We start from the raw sequence: 16,723 nt of genomic DNA, 5'->3' as shown, positions 1-16,723 counted from the left end.
TTTGAATTTGAATTATTTTCCTTCTTCTTCTGACTCTTTCCAGCTTTCAAATGGGGGTCATTGATCTAAAAACAAATGCTCTGTAAGGCGACACATGTATGTTATTGTTACCTTTTATTACTCGTCTTTCTGTTCAGTCCCTCTCCTGTTCCTGGCATCATTTTTTAGAAATAAATTGTAACATGTTGAGAGTTCAACTTCTGCTAACAAAAATGCCAGTAGGATAAAGTACACATATCATGAAGCCATATATAGTAGTGGGATATTCAAAGATAGTGGGGGTCATTATAAACACTGGGCAAATTTGCACCTGGGCAGTATCCCGTAGCAACGAATCAGCGATTCACTTTTTTTAAGGGAGCTGCAGGGTAAGCACTGAAAGCAATCATCTGATTGGTTGCCATGGGTTACTGTCCAGGTGCAAATTTGCCCAGTGTTTATAAATGACCCCCAGTGACAACCAAAAGGCTCTATCCCCCCATATGCAATGATAGGCACAATGTTTGCCCAGGTGCCCCCATAGCAACCAATAAGATGTTGGCTTCTAAACAGGCTCATATATCATTCAATATCCTGTAGGAACATAGGTCAGTGTTAGCCAAGGATGGTTCTCCCCTCCCTGCCATTGAAATCTTGGAGAAACCACTTTTTTAAGCAATTTTCTTCTCAAATGAACCTATATCAAGAGCCATCTCAATGCAGAAGATGAAGACACTGGCAATTCAGGTTCTCTGAGAAGAGATGTAGGGTGCAGTATTTCCCATCATGCATATGGAAATACAGCAAATTCTGTATGATCAGCCAATCTCTCTGCATTCTAACAAGCAAAAGGCTAATGAGTCATTTTGACATTGTAATAAAGTTTCTTCCCAGTGTTGGAACAGTCAACAAGCAAGTGAAAGCAATGGTGAATGGCACGCACAACACTAGAACTCAGTGTAGATGTTTTTTTTATTATTACTTTGGTAAATCTGGTCAGCTTGCCTAAACTTTGTTTTTTCACTTAGTTTTTTTGTATTTCTTCTAAGGTAGGTAGGGTACATTGATCTTAAAATTCATGTTATCAGAAATAATAAGAAGGCAATAAAACTAGCCCGGAGAAGACAGCAAACGGAATGATTGCCTTTGGTGGACTTCCCAGGCATCAAACATTTATACTGATTCCCTGAGGTTTTTTAAAAGGCCAAAGCCAAAAAAAAGATTGTTGGTGTATGTTGCATTATGTATATTTAGAAAGCAGAATTGTTTTCCATAGAGTAACTTGGAGAAAATCCTTAAGAACAGTAAAATATCATATTCATATAGTACAACCCTCCAATCATAGCAACTAACATATCTATGGATAGAGTAGAGAATACAGAGGACAGGTAGCATTTCTGTCTTATCCCCCTACCCTGATTACATTTTGGGGAACAAACACAACCATTTATATTATGGTTCTATAGATGTAACTCGTAAGCTAATATTATTATTATTATTATGGTATATTCTAGGTATATTACTTGGCTAGAATTATAATATCAACATTCAAAAGGGATATTGGTGTATACTACTCAGGCCCAGATTTGTGGAAAGGCCACCTAGGCCCGGGCTTAGGGCGGCAGGATTTTAGGGGGGCGGCATGCTGCCCAACCACACCCACATTGGTTCAAAAACACTGGGGATGTGCTTGAGATGCAATAATTTTTTTACGTTTCCTGTGTGCCAATCCCCATTGCTCCTGTCCCCCTGGAGGGGACAGGGGCGACGAACGGTAGTGGGCCTAGGGGCGCCCACTATGTAAATCCGACCCTGATACTACTGTAGCTGTATTTAGTGGGTCCTTTTTTTCTAATTTAAGATGACTGGAAATTCCTCTTACATGGATGGAAGTGAGGCCACACTTCACACCGAAAGAAGTATCAGAGCTAGAGCATTGTTGTGGGATTTCTATGGTCCGGCTGCAAGGCCATTGAGCCTAGGCTCGGGTTATGGAGCTGCATGAAGAATAGGGCTGAGTAGACAGAAGCATTTGACTCATGATTAGAACATGGAGGAATACATTTGAGAATGAGCAATATGTAAATTGTTCTAAAAAATAGTTATAATGAACAACAACTATTTATTTCTAGTTACCACACAGAGACATGTAGAAGCTATATAGGAGCTATAGCTATTTTTTAATTAGCCCAGAACATAGCTGAAAAAATGTTACCTTGGAGTAAAGCTTCAGTGATAACCATAGATGGGAGCAACACAATTCTACCCATTTTAAAGGGCTAAAATAGCAAGCAGTACTGGAACCGCTACTCCTGGATGCTACTCACCGACCACTCCCCGCTGGAAGGTTGCAGTCTTGACAACCATTCTACTGAGCGTTTGAGATTGAATCCAGAATCTGTGGTATGTTTCAGTTCTGAACCAGCTGGAAGAATTGCTGAGCGATATGAAGGCAGATGTGACCCGTTTACCCTCAATGCTGTCTAGAATCCCGCCTGTTGCAGCCCGCCTACAGATGTCTGAGCGTAGTATTCTTAGCAGACTCACCAACCGAGGAGGGGACCCGACTCTCCAGGTCAGATCATTAGTCACACTTTTCATTTCAGAACACATTCGAGATGATAACATAAGGAGTGTCGCCAAGAAGTGTCACATTTTTGGGTAGAAATTATTTTAAGCCTTAAATACTGTACTTGTGTCCAATAAACACACACAGTTAAACCAAAAGGCAAAGTCCATTCAGTACACTTGTAATCTTTCCATTGTTTTCCTTAAAAATATATATTTCTTTATTTTTAACCTCAGGGAACATTCGGATCCTCTCAAATGTATAATAACAACTTTGGCCCCAATTTCCGAGGACCTGGTCCTGGCAGCATTGTCAACTACAGCCAGATGCCTCTTGGACCATACATGACTGGTAGGTTCTTCTCTGTGTATGGCGCTCCAGCGGTTATCTAAGGATTAGGAAGGAATATGTTCAGTAGACTGCCAGTGAGCTGAGAGGACACAAGGCAAGCAAGATGTTTTCTTTCTTGTCAATAGATTTTTAGCCGCTTGCAAGATTTTCCTCTGTGGCAGTCTTCATTTCAAACGGAGGTAAGCAGACTCATGTCTCTGTGCTCTGCCATTGATTTCATCTCTTAATGGATACATATATATATATATACACACACGGCACTAGTTTGACAATTCCATAGCCTTTTCATTGTATCTGCAGCAGTGTAATATCATCCATTTTGTTTGCCTTTTTTAAAGTTTGTCTTAACCGATGACAGAATGGCAGATCAACTTTGTAGCATGCTGTCTAGGCTTCTTTGCTTTGCCACTTCCTACAAGATGTTCATGGGCCTCAGCTTAATAGCCAACATTCAGTATTGGATATAAATTGGTTTAATCACTTTACTGCTTCTCTCAGATGAGAGCCTTTTGGTTGTCCTACCTCAGCTACTGTAGGCTTACTGTAGGCCTAACCATCATCTTGCCGTATTTTGTACAATTTCCACAGTCATATTGCCCCATTTAACTTCTATTTTAATTGCACTGACATTATCTATATTGTATCAACAAAATGGTTTTCCCCAAAGAAAAAGTCATTGTTTTGCAATCATGAATTCCATATATAATGCTGCTCTAGAGGATAAAAAAGAACATAGCCCATAATGACTGAGTGCTGCTGCAATGGCTGCCAACAAGAAAGAAGAAAGGGACAGAATAGTAACATTTAGCAGATAAAATGAAAACCAATGCAATAATTTAGTACGTTGACCAGGGGGCCGTGTGTATCCTATTTTTGGGTTCCCAGTTTGGACTTGATTTTTGCCTATAGTTACCTTGCTTGTAAGCATGTTTTTCCCGTAGATGGCCACGTTGGCAAATTTGGACTGTACCAAATGAATCGATGTTACTGGTTTGCTAAGCCCTGGTAATTCTTGCAGTTTAGCACACGGTATCCAAATATTTTGCAAATGTGTGCGACGCCATGTTTCTGTAAAATCAGTCATTTTGTATCTGCAAAATACACTTTTTAAATGCAGCATGTGTTTGTAGGACTTTTTTTTATTGACTGATGGCTTTGCTCCAAAAGTTGTGATTGGAATACAATTTAATGAGAAAGGCTTGTCTCCTAATTCAATTCCAGATTTTCCCATAGAGCCAAATGGCAAACTAATCTGACATGAAAACTCTATTGAAGTCTACGGTAAAAAACTGAATTAGAAGAAAAGTGTTTTTGCCTCAAAATGAATCTCTCCCATAGATTTTATCATGAAATTGAATCGGACCCAGAGCTGACAAATGCTTAGATCACCAGCCTTTCTGAATGCAGCTATATGGGATGATCAGGGCTTCTGTTAGGAACAAGAGAATAGGTAACCCTCAGTACCGTCTGAATTAAAAACCTAATAAGAGACAAATATTCTTTGGTTGAAATTGGTATATAAATGATAGGAAAACCATGATCTGTGTCGAACTGGTCCACCAGAATTCCAGGAAAACTCCCGATGGGCTCAGGGATCAGCAGGCCATCCTACTTCTAACTATTTGGCCATGCCCTATGTCCATATGGGGAGAAAAAGAGGCTAAATACATGGAAGAATAGAGTGCAGTATGTAAAGAAAAGAGACTACCCCCATATGTAATAAAAGTCACTAAGTTTACCCAGGAGCTGTAACCCATAGCAACCAATAAGATGTTTGCTTTTAAACAGGTGACCAGTAAATTCTGCCTGCTGATTGGTTGCTATGGGTTACTGCTTCTGGGCAAATTTCGTGCCATTTATTACATAATCCCACCTAGGAGAATAAAGATGCTGAGTGAGGAGATGAGTGGAAATAGTATGGAGAGTGGCATCACAGCCTGGTACTGACCATGACAACATTAGATAAATATTCTATTGATGGACACTATTTGTGGCACAAGAAGATGGTGTGTGCACTCACATAAGGTGATAAAACTGAACTGTGCTACAGTCCATGCACCAGGTTCATAGAACGCCAACATTAAGGGGCACATTTACTAAGCTCGAGTGAAGGATTTGAATGAAAAAAAACTTTGAATTTCGAGGTTTTTTTTTGGGTACTTCTACCATCGAATAGGCTACTACGACCTTCGACTTCAGGCTTCGATTCGAACTAAAAATCGTTCGACTATTCGACCATTCGATAGTCTAAGTACTGTCTCTATAAAAAATACTTCGACTACATACTTCGGCAGTTTAAACCTACCGAGGTACAATGTTAGCCTATGGGGACCTTCTAAGCTTTTTTTGATTAAAGAAAAATCCTCCGATCGTTCAATTAAAATCCTTCGAAACGTTCGATTCGAAGGATTTTATCGTTCGATTGAACGATTTTTACTTCGATCGTTCGATCATAGCATTTGCGCTAAATCCTTCGAATTTGATATTCGAATTCGAAGGAGTTTACTTCGAGGGTCGAATTCGAGGGTTTATTATCCCTCGATATTCGACCCTTAGTAAATGTGCCCCTAATTGTAGGGATGCACCAAATCAACTATTTTAGGATTCGGCCAAATACTGAATCCATTTTGAAAGATTCGGGCAAATACTGAACTGAATCCAACCCCTAATTTGCATATGCAAATAAGGGAACAAGGGGGAAAGAGAAAAAAATGTTTACTTTCTTGTTCGCGTGACGAAAAGTCACGTGATTTTTTGGATTTAGATTTGGTTCAGCCAGGCACTTGATTTGGCCAAATCCTGCTGAAAAAGGCCAAATCCCGAACCGAATCCTGGATTCAGTGCATCCCTAATTAATTGGAAAGTATATTATGTGCAAAATGCGGTGCCTGACGTGGTGTCAAATAATAGTGTAAATAATAATAATAGGAAATACACACTTTTATACATACTGTGACCAGTTCTTTTTAGCAGCTTCTCACACACATCACAACTGTTAAATCACCTGTAATTGAGAAATACACAGCTTTATAAATATCCTACTTATTTGACACCACTGTTTATGCCATTTTTTCTGCAAATATTGTCTTACAAAGCTTGATAAATAGGCCACTGATAGCCATTTTATATTTATTTTACATTTATAATAAAATGCCCTGTGTTCCCAGAAGTATGAGCGTTACTCAAGGCTTAGTGATGGTAGACGTGTGCATTAGAGAACCAGCCTCTAGAAACTGATGTTTGTTGATAAATACGCTGCATTAAATCCAGACCTTCTTATATTAACAAAATAAATATAGCCAACTGTAAAGAACGAATACAAGACCTTTGCTTTGTATCACAATCAATATTAACTCAGCAGTATGAATATTTGACATTGACATACTCTCGAACAACATAGTAAGACATGCTGTAAGTGCTTAGGGGATGAGTGGAGCGTTGCATTATTTATCATTCTCAGCTGCCGTCGTCTAAACCTCCCACAATTGATGGTGCAGCTCAGCTGACTTAGGCTTCTGATCTTTAGAATCTGATACCAAGCCTAAAATAAGTTCAGCTCTGAATATCTACATATGCCCAGCATAGGCTAAAAGTAATCTATGGACTGGGCTGGCGGGACATCGGAAACCTGGTGCGCTGCTCCTCTTGCGGGTCATGGGCAGGTTGGGGTTGAGCTCCCCACCAGCGACCTTAGACTGCCAGCTTCCGACTTCCTGTTTTATAGGCTCACGCCTGCCTTTCCTCAATCCCTTTTGTGACATCATCAGTGGGGCAGGTTGGCGCGGGTCTATAAATGGAGGGGAAGCCGAGTGCAGGCAGGTCTGGTTTGGGTGTGGAACAAGTTTTTCTCGATCTGCACATCACTACCGATGGGCCTCCAGCCCTCTTGGGCCCCCCCAGTCTGATGCTGATTAAAGGGGTGGTTCACCTTTATGTTAACTTTTAGTATGTTATAGAATGGTTAACTCTAAGCAACTTTTCGGTTGGACTTCATTATTTATATTGTATAGTTTTTGAATTATTTGCCACCTTCTTCTGACTCTTTCCAACTTTTAAATGGGGGTCACTGACCCCATCTAAAAACAAATGCTCTGTAAGGCTACACATTCATTGTTATTGCTACTTTTTGTTACTCTTCTTTCTGTTTGGGCCTCTCCTATTCATATTCCAGTCTCTTATTCAAATCAGTGCATGGTTGCTAAGGACATTTGGACCCTAGCAACCAGACAGCTGACATTGCAAATTGTAGAGTTAATAAAAAGCTAAATAACTCAAAAACCTCAAATAATAAAAAATTCAAAACCAATTGCAAATTGTCTTAGAATATCCCTCTCTACATCATACTTAAAGTCAGCTAAAAGGTGAACAACCCCTTTGAGCTGCATGAATCCATATCGGTGAGAATACAATACATTAGTATTCTGGGCGGGATTTTGAGCCTTTATAGAGCGTCTGTGATGGGATTGCTCTGTTACAACTGTTACCCATGGAGCCCATAAATGAATGGTTGGGTAATGTAATTTTAAGTATAGCCAAATTCGAATGGTTGATAAAGCACTGTGCTCATTAGTATAAGTAGCCAGGTCCGGACTGAGGATTAAAATAGTCCATGCCATTTCAGGTACACAGAGGCCCAATCAGCCCACACATAAGCCCAAACAGCCCACTAAATACTGACTTTCTATGGCACCTTATAGCAGCCCCTCTGGCATTTGCCAGAACCCACAGATTGCCAGTCCGGGCCTGTAAGTAGCCTATGTATTCATGTTCATCTGTCTCCCTTATAGATAAGTATATACTGTATATGGCAGGTAGATATGTCTGTCCAGTATCCAGATGGCAGCAGTATCATTGGATCATTGGTGATTAAATGTGCTTGGATAAATGCGTTTATTGGTCTGCTGTTTAACTGTGAAATAAGCCACTTATACTAATTCATGATAATAGTTATACCGTTAAATCCAGGGAATAAGCTTTTGTATCATCCTAAATAACATCCATCCAGCTATATACAAGGAACTTACTCTCCCACTGCATTACACACTGCACCATTAGAGACATTTCTAAGGTACATGCATTAATAATTAAGACTGAACAACTTCCATAATTGTACGGAGATATCGATCCCTCCAGTAGTTCATCATTATTGCAAAGGTCAGCACATAGCGGGACACACGTCTAACAAGCAACCGATCTCAGTGCTCCTCAAAATAAATGATAACACTTTCCTGTTATTTATTACTTTCCATGTTTTGGACATTTTGGCATTTGTTGACTTTGTACATTAGAGGGAAACCAAACTGGTGTAAATGACATGGAAACAGTAGCTCTAACAGGGAAATGTTCTGATTTCTTCCTTACTCTCCTGCCTGTGGTTTGCCCCTTTTACCTTAAAGGAATCATCCTTAGGAGTGTCAATAACTTTAGTGTTTTTTGCTTCTTAAAACCTCCTGCAGGTAGTTGCTATTTTACCCGGCATCTTCTCTGGTGAGGTTTGGGCCACTGTTGACAGGGAGTCATTGTAAAGGAAAGCCTTGAGTAAGCATCAGGTTCAGACTAGCCTATCAGAGTAACCAGAGGATTTCTAGGAAAGGTCCCATCAGCCTATACTTGTTTCCACGGTGGTCCCTAAATAAAACCCGAATACAATTTGGTACTATCTATATTTAATTGCTGTAAGAGTGGGCCCTTGGTGTCGGGTTCTATTCTAGGAGACCCAGAGTTGCCACCTGTTCCGTTTTTACCAGGACAGCTTGGTTTTCTCAAGGGTCAAAACTGCCTGCCTGGGGAAAGGTGGCAAACCTAAAGTCCCAGTCCAACACTGGCAACCACTGATATTTAGTAGGATTATTCCCAAATTTACCACCCCAGCAAACAACTGGAAAATAAAGGGTTTACTAGTGTCTGAAAATATCTTAACATATATACTAGCTATGGCTGGAAAAAAAGGCACAAGCCCATCAAGTTTGATCCTATGTAATGTCTAGGTGATCCAGAAGAAGGCAAAAAAGCCATCAGAAGATATCTCCAATTTGCCTCAGACGGGGGAAATCATCATTCCTGACAGCAAATAGGGCAATGGAACCACTTCTTGTGGCAGCATTGTACTATGTGTCTAATAGTATCTGTAGTCCTTTATCTTCTTGCTTGAGATGAAGAAATCCAACCACCTTAAGGGTAATGTCTCATGTGGCAATATTGCCACTTGCCAAATGTTTTTAGGAGCCCAAAAATATGGTGCGAATGAACCCAAATTGCATCCCATTTGACTAGACTTAGCTGTAGTCTGCAAACACTTGTGGAAGGGCTTTATTATGACTAAATAGATATTCTGCAGCTCTGCACAATAAATGGGTTGATACAAAGAATATACAAATAACATACTGTACATAGCGACCAGTAACTGATACAAATGGTGAAGAGGGCCCTTCCCAAAAGAGCTTACAATCTCATGGCAGGCGATAGTTTCCTGAAAACAGTCTTCTTCTCTGGGCAGCCTCCTGCACAAGCTGTTCTGGGTGATTGTCATGCAAATCACAAGTACCCCCAGGTCCTTCACTATCATGAATTTGCCCATTATAGGTGTAATTAGCTTGCATATTTTAGAATCTCAAGTGCATATACTTACATTTATCAACTCTGATCTCAATAACCATCAGCATCTCAATTGCCACTTAGCAATTTTTCCGTGCCCTACTCCAACTCATTAAAGGGATCCTGACATCGGAAAACATGTTTTTTTCAAAACGCAGTTAAAAGTGCTACTCCAGCAGAATTATGCACTGAAATCCATTTCTCAAAAGAGAAAACAGATTTTTTTATATTTAATTTTGAAATCTGACATGGGGCTAGACATTTTGTCAATTTCCCAGCTGCCCCTGATCATGTGACTTGTGCCTGCTCTTTAGGAGAGAAATGCTTTCTGGCAGGCTGCTGTTTTTCCTTGTCAATGTAACTGAATGTGTCTCAGTGGGACATGGGTTTTTACTATTGAGTGTTGTTCTTAGATCTACCAGGCAGCTGTTATCTTGTGTTAGGGAGCTGTTATCTGGTTACCTTCCCATTGTTCTTTTGTTTGGCTGCTGGGGGGGGGGGGAAGGGAGGGGGTGATATCACTCCAACTTGCAGTACAGCAGTAAAGAGTGAAGTTTATCAGAGCACAAGTCACATGACTTGGGGCAGCTGAGAAATTGACAATATGTCTAGCCCCATGTCAGATTTCAAAATTGACTATAAACAAATCTGTTTGCTCTTTTGAGAAATGGATTTCAGGGCAAAATTCTGCTTGAGCAGCACTATTAACTGTTTCATTTTGCAAAAAAATGTTTTTTCCCATGACAGTATCCCTTTAATAAACAGCTAATTATTATTATTGGAAATGAATGGACTCAGTACAGACCCCTGCTGCACCTTGATCCCTGGTTAAATCAGACTACGTACCAGTGACTACTCAATGCCAGTGCCCTGTCTATGTACAAACTGCATCACCAAGACCAGACCTTCGTTTACAAGGTTTATGCTGCACTTTATGAAATAGTAACATCTCCTGTTGTATAGAGTATTGGCTGTGAGTCCTAACACACATTTTTATAAAAAAATAAACTTGAATAATTGTTCTGGGGAAGTTTGGTGATGTTTGTGTCAGGCATCCTAGTATATCAGGGTGAGCGTCATTAATGGCAAAGTCATCGGTGTCTGAAAGACGTAGGGGACCTGTCATATATTATGCTTTTTCTAATGCAGGCTCCATATAACAGATGCATTTAAGGTAAGAAATATATGCCACCTACATATTTATAGAACTTGTAGGAAACACTCCATTTTATATACATACATATATATATATATATATATATATATATATATATATATATATATATATATATATATATATATATATATATATATATATATATATATATATATATATATATATAAAGAGTTACAACTACCCACAGTATGAATGTGCTACAGGATATTTACTATTTACTGGAAATAGCCTACAAAGTACTGGCTAACCTTGTAGCATTGGTTATCTTCAGCAGGATTACTGTCCTCGCTAGTCATTGGCATGCTTGTGTCCAGTGGATCTCCAGAAATCTGAAATCTGCCCAACAATGGGCCTGATGGGGCAATTCCATTCCATAAAACAGGGGGCAGACGTTAGCATGTGATGCACAATTGGGTTTATTAATCAACAGTAGTCACATTTGCCCTAGTGCAGTTATCCTTAGAACCAGTTAGGAATGAGCTTTGATCAGTCAGCTGCAGGTAAATAAAGATAAATCTCTGATCGGTTGCTTTTGGTTACTGCATTGAGGCAACTGTTCATAATTTTAACAACAACTTGCATCCTTAAATGTAATACAGCCAATGCTGGTGGGCTTGGACCATACCATTGTCGTCTTGTTTTATCTCATGCTGGATACACCTTACAATGTTGCACTCATTAACGCCATTACCCATCATGCCACTGCTCCATTGAAACTGTCGCGTGCTTCTTGTTACCATCCGGAAATGGAACGTAGAGACAGATAATATTACCCTTGTTGCAAATATTCATGAATCATTTCTTTACAGCCATGATCGAGGTTGAAACACCATAAAATAATGTTGTCTGAGCTGTTACATGTAAGTCAACGAGTGTTAAAGAAAGTTCCTTTCTGTTCTTCTGCAGCATCCAATGGGACTCACTCAGTGTATCCTGACAAAAAAATGATCGATTCCCTAAAGGATTGTGCGTCATTGGATCGGAAAGGGAGACTCAGTGACATCATCTTTATTGAAGATTAAGTCACAGCCTAAAGGGGAAGTTGAAACCACCATCGACACACTTCGACTGCTCTACCATGAAATGGACTTCTTGTTAAAAGGGATTTCATTTCCTACTACATTTTTGCACTTTCTTATTGAAGACTTGAAGAGTTTGTCTTGATAAAAGTTGAAATACTTACCAAGGGTATTACTGTAATGTTTCTGTTTCTCTTTTTATCGATTTTGAAAAGAAAAACCTGGTTGATGTCCAGGAAACAACTTGCTAAACTGAGGCCTTTTAAGTTTGTCAAAAAAAACAAAAACATTTTGTTGCTGAAAGGTTCCCTATCTGTTGCAGAGCAATGAGTGTGGGACCTGTGTGGGCACCGGAGGGCTTTGAGCTCAGTGTTTTTGTTATGGTATCAGACGCTGCATGGCTATTCTCCGTCTCCCTAAGCTTTCTGGGCAAAGAAATATCTGCTCTTTCATAAGGGATCTGCCCCCATGTACTTATGGATTGGAGGCTTCAAAAAAAAAAAAAAACACCCGGTACATTATATTCTATTCATAAGTTCTGTATTTCCATCCTCTCTGTACCCCTTGGGCTAGAACACGATATTGTCCAAAATATGCGCCACGTTCAGGTATAAAATCAATGGTTTGGCTTATAAAGAGTAAGACATCTGCATGTGATAGTATATAGAGAAATCTAGTTTCATCCCAGTTTGTTCCCTAGCGTTCCACTAATATTATCAGGGTAAACTGTTTATTTAACTATAAAAAGGATTCAATTCCATAAGGCAGCTCTTAAAATATCCCCTAACCGTTAAGCTTACCTTAAAGCAGTCGTCTGGGCCAGGCTTTTGTTATACTGTATATTACTGTGCAACCCATTAGGTAGGCCTGTGACTCGGGTTTGGGCTTGGGATACAGGGGTGCTCAGCCCAGTAACAATGAAAATAAAAATTGGAACAAACATGAAGCTTCTCAGAGACTTGTATATAAGAACTGGAGCTCCCAAACTTATGTAAAACTGTAAAACTGCATTTTATTGAGCTAGTCTATTACAATCGTTCAGAAAAAGTTACCTGCCTTCAGTTGGCTTGGCAGATGCACCATATTCATGAACTGAATGTTCCACTGACCTTTCCTGTAGCGAGTCGCACCCACATCTTGTCTTCATGAGATGGAATCAGAGACAACACCTGTATGATGTTCCTATGCGTTTATAAGCTGTGCCCTATGTTTAGTATGTGAGTGGTTACAGAGAGCCCCATCTTCACCCCATACTTCATATCTTTACTTACTACCTAAGCCAATACAGTAAAGAAATAAAAACTCCATCCCTGCTTGTCTTTGTGGCCCAAGACACTAAAGCTGTACAGATGTTTATGACTTATTCTGTAGGTTAATTTGAATGTATCACAAAAAATAGGTTAATTTGAATGTATCACAAAAAAATAAAATAAAACTGAAAATGATGTTTTGACCAATCAGTGGAAGACTCCGACAGAATGATTTCTTGGACTTCACGCTAGTGTTTTCTCTGCCATGATGGAGAAACCAAACTGCTGCTATTGGAGAGTGCATCAACTTGTCTGGACTTTTTGTTCTATTATCCCAGCTTTTTCTACTGCCTCGGCTCCGTCACGGTAAAAGTGCATTATTTCTATCTCCCTCCAGTCCAAAAGTAGAATATGTTTCAGATGGAAATGTTTTAGCCATTAGTTTGCAATATATGAAATATGGTGGCTTATTTATTAAAGGTTGGATTTTAATGGTATTAGAGCTTTTTGAACCCACGAGCAAACTCTATTTCTCTAAAGCCAGGAAAGTTATTAAAAGATCCAAATATAAAAAGCACAAACAAAATACGAATATCTCTAAAACCTCTAAAAATTTAATTTCTTAATCTGAATGGTTAACACTTAGGGGCACATTTACTTAGCTGGAGTGAAGGATTAGAAGGAAAGAAACTTCGAATTTCAACGTTTTTTTTTTGGCTACTTCGACCTTCGACTTCAAATCGAATGATTCTAACTAAAAATTGTTCGACTATTCGACCATTTGATAGTCGAAGTACTGTCTCTTTAAAAAAAACTTCGACCCCCTAGTTCGCCATCTAAAAGCTACCGAAGTCAATGTTAGCCTATGGGGAAGGTCCCCATAAGCTTTCTAAGTATTTTTTTACCTAAGGAAAATCGTTCAATCGATGAATTAAAATCCTTCGAAATTTTTCCTTTGATCATTCGATCGAACAAAATGAGGTAAATCCTTCGACTTCGATATTCGAAGTCGAAGGATTTTACTTTGACGGTCGAATATCGAGGGTTAATTAACCCTCGATATTCGACCAATAGTAAATGTGCCCCTTAGTCTAATGGTAAAAACTCCAATGGGATCAGCGCAGTTCTCATTGACTTCTATTGGAACTCAACTGCTGAAGTACTGGAGGATTCGAGTTTTTCAAAATATTTAGGGGCCTATTTGTGAAGCCTTGACTTTTTCTGGTCGAGTTTTTTTAAGTGGAAAAACTTGAATTTGTAGAGATTTATTATACCCCAAAGCTGCTAAAAATCCAGATCCAAAATTACTCCAGCTAGAAAACTGTTGGTCATTTAGAAGTCAATCGCAGATGTCTCTTTTAAAATTTCTTGCCATTGTGATCTGCTCTGGTTTTTATGAGATAAACCGAAAAAGTCGAGATTTTCGGGAGACAACAGTTGAACGATTCGAGCATCAGATTAGAAAAAGACATAAGATTCGAATTATTGCATGATTTTGACAAGACGTTTACTGCACAGTCTTTTTCAAGCTCTCCGTAGAGTTTAAGTGAATTAAAAAAAAAATCTAATTTCTAGAGGAAAAAATACAACGCACAAAAGAAAAAGAAATTTTAATTTTAGTAAATCGTCCCCATAGGGACTAATTTAAGAAGATTTGAATTTAAGTTTTGCCACTAATTCAAATATTTTTTAATTAAATTTTTCCTATCTCAGTGGAGTGTTTCCAATGAATAAATATGATAGTGGTCAATAGAACCCGGATTGAGTTTTTTCATTTTTCAAGATTTTGATAAAAATGCAAATTTGATTTTAATATATCAACCTTCCAGAGATGAGGGAGTCTCAGCATGAAGGTTCCATTCTGCCACCTGTTTTAGAAAAGATGTTGAGAACCAAACAGGAGCTTTGCAAATTGCATGAACAACAGTCGGAAGGGTAAAGGTTGTCCAGATCTGGTGGCCTAGGGCAGAAACTTAGATATCACTCCAGGTGTCAGAGAACTCCAATACCAGCTGGCAAATACCAATCATAATGGTGGGGGAGGAATGAAACTGTAGTTGTGTAGTAGCTTGAGCACTAAAGATGCCAGGCCATTGCATGTAGCAAAATGCACCCCTTACCAACGCCTATCTCCCACACTTGTAGATGAAGCCATTGCTTTGAGTGTTATCCTCAAGTCTTGATTGAAGAGAACTTTTATGATCAACTTTTTTAAAGATTTACAAGTAATAAGGACGGTAATATTTCATACCAAATAAATTCACAGTTTAGCCCAGTAGGTGACCCACACACTTGTTTGTAGTTCTGATGACAGTTACCCCACACATGGTTCCTCAGCTAAAACACTAAAACATTCCATCGGACAAGGAGCATTGCCTAGATAGACTCTGTTTGGGAAAAGTCAAGGCTGGTGCTCCTAAAGCATACAGTGAAATAAAAGGATGAGGTTCAAAGTGCAAAGAATCCATACAGAACACTATATTTTTTGTACTTTTCCCATTGGAATTTGCTGCTATTGCCCATAGACATTCTCTTTGTGCTCCCAGAATGCACGTATACTTGGCAGTGCTGCATATAGGAGGGGTGGGACATGTTATTCAGTATGATGTGGGAAGCAAGACAATAGGAAGCTTTTTACTTATAGCTTGCTCTCTGTGTTGCTTTTTGCATCTAGCGCCAGGAATGATCAATTCCCTCAGCCCAGCTTACAATCTATAGTCCTCATCACATACACGGGTCAGTATGTATCTAAATGTGGGAGGAAATCCGAGCAAAGCAATGCAGACAGTGCCCTCACTGTTTCCTATGGGTCTTAAAAACCAATCGGTGAGATGGCAGTTGTAGGGATGGTCCTCACGATCGGTGTCGGACTAGGATGTCAAGGGCCCACCAGATAACCTTAGACCGTGGGCCCATTTTTCAAACTATTATTCCTCCTCTCTTCACTCAAACTCTTTATTCTCCTAGTCTTTTATCTCTACATACTATACTTTATTCTTTCATTCTTTGCTCCCTAAAGAAATAGGGAATGACCATGAAATAGGCCAAATGGTTAGAAGCAAGAGGCCCACTGACACCTGGGCCCACCGGGAGTTTTCCTGGTATCCCGGGGGGCCAGTCCGACAGTGCTCACGATGGCAGCTTTAGAAAACTGATGCTTACACTTACATTGTATCTGGTTCTCGTTACAACCAACATTCTTATGGCAGTTGCCCATCAGAGCACCTTCATTACAACACAACCAGGCCAGTGACATTCATCTACTTCCAAATTGTGGGGCCTAATGGGCTGAAAGCAGTGGCTGGGGGCACAGGCTAAAGGTCACATAGGGCTTTGTTGTCCTACCTACTACTGGAAACCCAGACTGACAGTAAAATTTGGTGTGAACACGTTTGCAATGGCAGTCTGAATGCCTAATACGGCAATGTCTTTATATTATTTAAACTTTGGTGTGAGCTTGGTGGGAGGGTCCTGACCTAATATTGAACCTCAAAGTGGGACTTGAACTGTAAATATCCAAAATCAAATAATACCCAATAATGGTAGTCTGATCTGGAGAAATATTGTTCAGTAATAACTTATATTATAGCCCCTATAATAGCCACAATGGAGACATCTACCATTCAATCACTATTATGGTAAGAAGGTGGTAATTACGTAATTCCCCAAATATCTGTCGCTTCAAACATAAACAAGATAAAGAGAAATGAATGTGGTTATAGTGAACGTTTGATGAGTTATCTTTACCAATAGCAACAGATCTGAAATAAATTCCCTCAGCCAT

At 39.4% G+C, this 16,723-nt stretch overlaps 1 protein-coding gene across 5 annotated transcripts in view; it reads left to right on the top strand.

The window, feature by feature from the left end:
- chd5.L (chromodomain helicase DNA binding protein 5 L homeolog) overlaps positions 1 to 13,149 on the top strand; it is a 135,691-nt gene extending 122,542 nt beyond the window's left edge. For 3 of the 5 annotated variants that reach the window (XM_041569409.1, XM_041569410.1, XM_041569411.1), the window contains 3 exons: positions 2,394 to 2,554; positions 2,785 to 2,899; positions 11,577 to 13,149. In XM_041569409.1, coding sequence (XP_041425343.1) covers positions 2,394 to 2,554; positions 2,785 to 2,899; positions 11,577 to 11,692 — 392 coding nt within the window. In that variant the 3' untranslated portion in view covers positions 11,693 to 13,149. Of the gene's footprint in view, positions 1 to 2,393; positions 2,555 to 2,784; positions 2,900 to 3,024; positions 3,079 to 11,576 lie in introns of all 5 variants that reach the window. The other 2 variants (XM_041569412.1, XM_041569413.1) reach the window with 2 other exon arrangements.
- The last annotated feature ends 3,574 nt before the right edge of the window (positions 13,150 to 16,723 follow it).

The sequence above is a fragment of the Xenopus laevis genome, chromosome 7L (genome assembly GCF_017654675.1).
Source record: "Xenopus laevis strain J_2021 chromosome 7L, Xenopus_laevis_v10.1, whole genome shotgun sequence".
Lineage (NCBI taxonomy): Eukaryota > Metazoa > Chordata > Amphibia > Anura > Pipidae > Xenopus > Xenopus laevis.
This window is presented reverse-complemented; position numbering and strand designations above follow the sequence as displayed.